This window comes from Seriola lalandi, unplaced genomic scaffold, assembly GCF_002814215.2.
Source record: "Seriola lalandi dorsalis isolate HSWRI2012SDOR001 ecotype SW California unplaced genomic scaffold, Sedor1 jcf7180002054981, whole genome shotgun sequence".
Classification (NCBI taxonomy): Eukaryota; Metazoa; Chordata; class Actinopteri; order Carangiformes; family Carangidae; genus Seriola; species Seriola lalandi.
This window is the reverse complement of record NW_019525661.1, coordinates 1,690,671-1,695,522: the sequence shown is the minus strand read 5'-3', so window position 1 is coordinate 1,695,522 and position 4,852 is coordinate 1,690,671. Positions and strand designations below refer to the sequence as shown.

General features: G+C 36.0%; 1 protein-coding gene across 2 annotated transcripts; it reads right to left on the bottom strand.

The window, feature by feature from the left end:
• Window positions 1-942: 942 nt before the first annotated feature.
• On the bottom strand, window positions 943-4,228 carry LOC111648363 (uncharacterized). 2 transcript variants are annotated; one of them, XM_087171797.1, is made up of 7 exons: window positions 3,968-4,228; window positions 3,498-3,715; window positions 2,612-2,775; window positions 2,335-2,511; window positions 2,002-2,220; window positions 1,790-1,831; window positions 943-1,257 (listed from the first exon to the last, which is right to left on the bottom strand). In XM_087171797.1, exons 5-7 carry the CDS (start codon window positions 2,195-2,197, stop codon window positions 1,139-1,141), a joined length of 357 nt encoding a protein of 118 aa, XP_087027923.1. In that variant the 5' UTR covers window positions 2,198-2,220; window positions 2,335-2,511; window positions 2,612-2,775; window positions 3,498-3,715; window positions 3,968-4,228; the 3' UTR covers window positions 943-1,138. The 2 variants fall into 2 exon arrangements, with proteins under 2 accessions (XP_087027923.1, XP_087027924.1); XM_087171798.1 differs by having other exon boundaries at window positions 1,802-1,831.
• Window positions 4,229-4,852: the final 624 nt, after the last annotated feature.

Sequence of the window (4,852 nt, the reverse complement as noted above, 5' to 3'; positions counted from 1 at the left end):
AAAGGTGCAATTTTGTAGAAAAAAGGTGGGTTTCTAAAGAAAATTCCAATGCATTTCTAATGCATTATTTATTCCCAGTTTTTTGGGAATAACTTTGGGAAAAATTGAAATTTTAACACCAAAAGTCATAGCACCCCTTTCGGGATCAAGACGCACGTTTTGATGTATATATTACCGGGGTTTTCTCAAAGCTGCGGGACGAGTTACGCGCCGAAATTTGGCGGAAGAATAATAAACCTGAAACAGAATATTAATAGATGCCTCGGGGCTCACTCCTCTCAGCTATTCTAGCTGTAGAGGAGTGCCTCGGAGCTGAGCACCCGTGGCACTAATTATATAACAATCATGTGAAAACTATATATGTAGAAAATAAGGAAAGCACATGTCAACGTATGTTTTCCATACACATTTCATATAGTTTTTGCAGTTTTTTGTACTATGTCTGTTTAAAGACATATACCTTACATATATGAATAAATTCCACTATATGTATGTTTTCTGTATGAAAAGTGAATATTTGTTGCAGGTGAATTATGCTGTCTTTATATGTTTTATATAAGTTTATTAAATGGCATATAATAAAAATCTGTATAAAAAGATATAGGAATATATACCATTACATATAGATTTTTTGTATGTTATGGGAATGTAATGCCACGGTAAACTATGTTTTCTTTATGTTTTTTGTATAAGAATTCTTAAATGTCAGCCTATGAAATTTGCAATATGATTATAAAAATTACATACTTTTTTATGAATGATTTCATACAGCTTCATATACATTTCTATCATAAGAAACACGTGACTTACATATGAAAGTGACAAAACTTAATTTTTCCCTTTACTACTGCAATACTACTTTCTACCATCCCAGCTACATAACTGCAGTCTATAAATCAATATCTGTAATGCTGAAAAAATGGCTGTTAGGCAAAGTTTTAATTTGATGGACTTTATTTGCAGTGAATAGATATTACAATGAACATCAACATGGGCAAAACGAGGGAGGGATAAAAACCTGCCCACTTAAAACAATTTAACTCTAACAGGTAAAACGTGGCTACAAATGTGACACTGTAACAGTAACAGTAACAGTTACGACCAGGTGGATCATGATTGTGGTGTGGTAAACAGTGTTTTAAGGGGTTGTTGTAACAGAAACAATTTTACTTTTGGCACGGAGCTCTGTGATCTTGGCATTGATTGTGCTGCCAATGCTGGAGGGCTGAGTCCCAGGCCACCTCTCAAGCGTTGCACCTATATATGAACACAATAGAGGAAAATGGAAAAGAATAACAGTACAATTATTAATCTGAAAGTAACCCAAAAAAGCATCATTACATAATATAATGTCTAATGGTGCTAGCTTTATTGCACTGTATTGGAGATGCATAGAGAAGTTAACTAAAAGGAAATACATCACAAAGTATAACCTTCGATGAAGAGATGCCTCTTTCAAATGAAAGATTATACTTCAGACTAAAATATACTTATTTTCCTAAATGTATTCATTTGCTTATTTGCTGTTGGACAAAAAATAATTCAGAGGCACTTGAAACAGGAGAGAACGAGGTAGCTTACAATAGCATGTCATGAGTAGACCAATATTACACCTGCGTATATAATACAGTATAAGCAAGGGAAGATCAGACAGTATTCTATGAATTAGGTTCTTCCATTTGGCAAAGGCGAAGATTTTCACCAGCAGTATCTCCATTGGGAAGACTACTGTGAGAAGATGCCTCACAAATACTGTAGCCAAATTTGCATTAACTGCATAGGCCCACACCAGTTTCTCTACCATGACTCCAGTCCCAGGATGGATCTCCACCTGTTTAAACAAGGAGACATTGTTAGTAGGGTTTAAATATAATTTGCTCACCCCTAGATACTTAGGACATCAAAACAAAAATTAGATCTTCCATACTCATACATGTAGATCTAAGAGGCAGTAGATCCAATTTATGCACTGGACTTATTTATTCTTTAAAAATCAATTACCTTGGATGACTGGCAGTCCCTTATAACAGTCTCTGATGTGGAGCTGGATGCTGAAGATCTGGGGAGGGACAACAGTGAATCTGCAGATGATGAACCGGGCCTGGACTGTGGAGAATTTTGGGGGGGGCAGTGGTGGTGTGGTCAGCTCCAAACTGGATCTCTTAGGATTTTCAGCCAAATCAATGACATTCTTCATGGTCTTTAGGAGATCAGGCACATCTATACACAGAAGATGACAAAAAAAAAAACAGTACATCATTCTTTAGTACAATATAAAGTATGGCTCAAGTGTTTTGGTTGTCTAATTGTTAAATAAGTGATTAGAAGTGATACCTTGGACAAGCAACTCCCTCAAATTAGCATTCTCTTCTTTCAGATCTTGGATCTCCTGCTTTAATTCAGCCACTGTCTTTGTCAGATTTTATCACGATGAATGACTGAAGGTGGTGAATCGCTGTACATTGCAAGGAATTCCTCTGCAGGGTCTTTCCTTGTGAGAGCCTTTGACTTCTGGGTATAGAGAGAGAGAAAGAGAGAGAGAGATTCTATTTATATGATACAACCGAAAAATATGGTAAACTCAAAATAGTTAAAAGCAAATAGATGTCACCTTGACTTGCAATGGCTGAGTCAGAATCTGAGTCTCATCTGGACCTGAGACATCTGAATCATCCTGATATTTTTGAGGGCGGACTGATACCCTCTTGGTCAGCTGTGCAGGTTCATTTTCCTTCAGCAGTGCATCAAGTTTACGGGTTGCCTCATAACGAGTAGCTAGAGAACAAAAGAAGAAAGAATACAAACAAACAGATTTCATGACAAACTGCTTAATACTCAAGAGCAGTTTTTGTTTCACCATATTATGTTATGACATTGTCAGTATCATAGTATGTGTTGTGTAGAGCTGTGGTTCACACAGTGGGCTTTGCAGAAAATGCTAATAATTTATATTTAACTACATGTATTTCAAATCCATATGAAACTTTGGTTAATGTTTAATAAACTGTATGTACTAAAACAGCTATAAGAAAAATCTATCAGACAGGAGTTTATGTTCCAATTTGTGTCAGGTTAGGGGTACTTAAAAGTAGGAACCGCTGCTATAGACATTAACATCATGAGATTACTGTGGTATAGTGTCGTTCATGCATTCACTTAGAGAGGAGGGAAGTTGTGTAGATAAGCATTTTGTAGAGCAGTAACTTACACATGATAAAATGGTGACAAAACTGTTGTAAAGAATAGTGTAACATTTTAAATCAAGAGTTGGCTTATTTAAATAGGGCCCATTTGACATGACCTTCCCACCAATAATACTGTAATTAATCATCATGTATCCTGCAAAACATTTGTTGGAAAGCATTTACCCACCTGGCAAGGAAAGTAAGAACACAAATTCAGACAAGTAAAAACTTTCGTCTAACTTAAGTCACCTATTTTCAAGTTATGTAGCAACAATCTTCACTTTGAACCATAGCAACAGAACATTAACTTACCACTGACTAAAATAACAGTGGCCAGGTAGTGGGGCAACCCTCCAAGCTGTTTTCTTCCCATGGCGCCATTCGATGACGGCTGGGTAGGTGGAAATGGGATTCCCATGTTGGTCCATCTTGGAATCATCACACCTGCGTATATTGCCAGTCTTTACTTCACTGAGGTTCCCAGAATCCTTCACTCCACTGCACCACTGCAAATGTCCTGTCCTTGTGTTCTGAAGTGAAAAATAAAAAAAATCTATTATTTCTTAGCCGAACAATATGACCAATAGACATACATAAAAAGATAAAAAAAAAACAGTTATACAGGCTATCTGTTAAAAAAAAAAAAAACAGAGAACAACCACATTTCTCACTTTTTTAAATGTGTTACCTTTTAGCATCAAGCTAACTATCACTTTTAGCAATGCTACATAAACCGAAAATCCGATGTAAGCGAACTCCTTCAAATACGTTATTTTACTTACCAGTAACGGGAGGTTCATTTGTCTCCATTGTATTCGAATGGGCTCTGATATGCAGAGAGAGAGAGAGAGAGAGAGAGAGAGCATCAACCGTAAACCGAACCGTCAGACCTGCCGCCGCCGTGTGTTCAAAATGAACCACCCTCGCGATCGCTTTGAACATCTCTTCTACTCTTGCAAAGTTACCGAACAATTTTGGCAGAACTTTCATAATTGGGTAAGCATTAAAATGGAGAATATCACACCATTTGATATACAACAAATTTTAATTTACGAAAATAATCTCACTAAAGAAATATCTGATATGGTTAATATAATCATAACTATGGGAAAATATCATATCCATACATGTAAATGGATGAATCAGAAACCCTCAATGACATGTTTTAAAAGTGAAATTAAGATTTTTTTTTCCCTCTTTGTTGTTTTTGGCGGACACATACAAACCAGTACAAGACCTGTGTCAGAATATGTCAAGGTACCTGGTGCTTTGATTGATTTGTTAATAGAGATCTGCTTTTTTTAAAATCCTGACTGCTGGGAGGTGAGGAAGATTAGCCTGTATTATTAATTTGTTTATTTTCTTATAACATGTCATAGTTTATTTTTATTTTTCTAATATTTATTTTTAAATATATGCATTTTATTTTATGTCGGTATGGCCTTGCTTTTTTGAACAGAGTTTGAACATGTTTTATATAATGCTTAAGAATGCAAAATGAAAACCGAAGATTCCTATGTGGAACTGTAAAATTTAATTGTTCAATAAAGTTTGGGAAAAAAAAAAAAAAAACACTCGCGATCGCTGCCAGGGATGATGGGCATGATGGGCATGATGACCCGCCCTACGCTGCCTTTGATTGGCGTATCCTGATATTTTACCTCCTC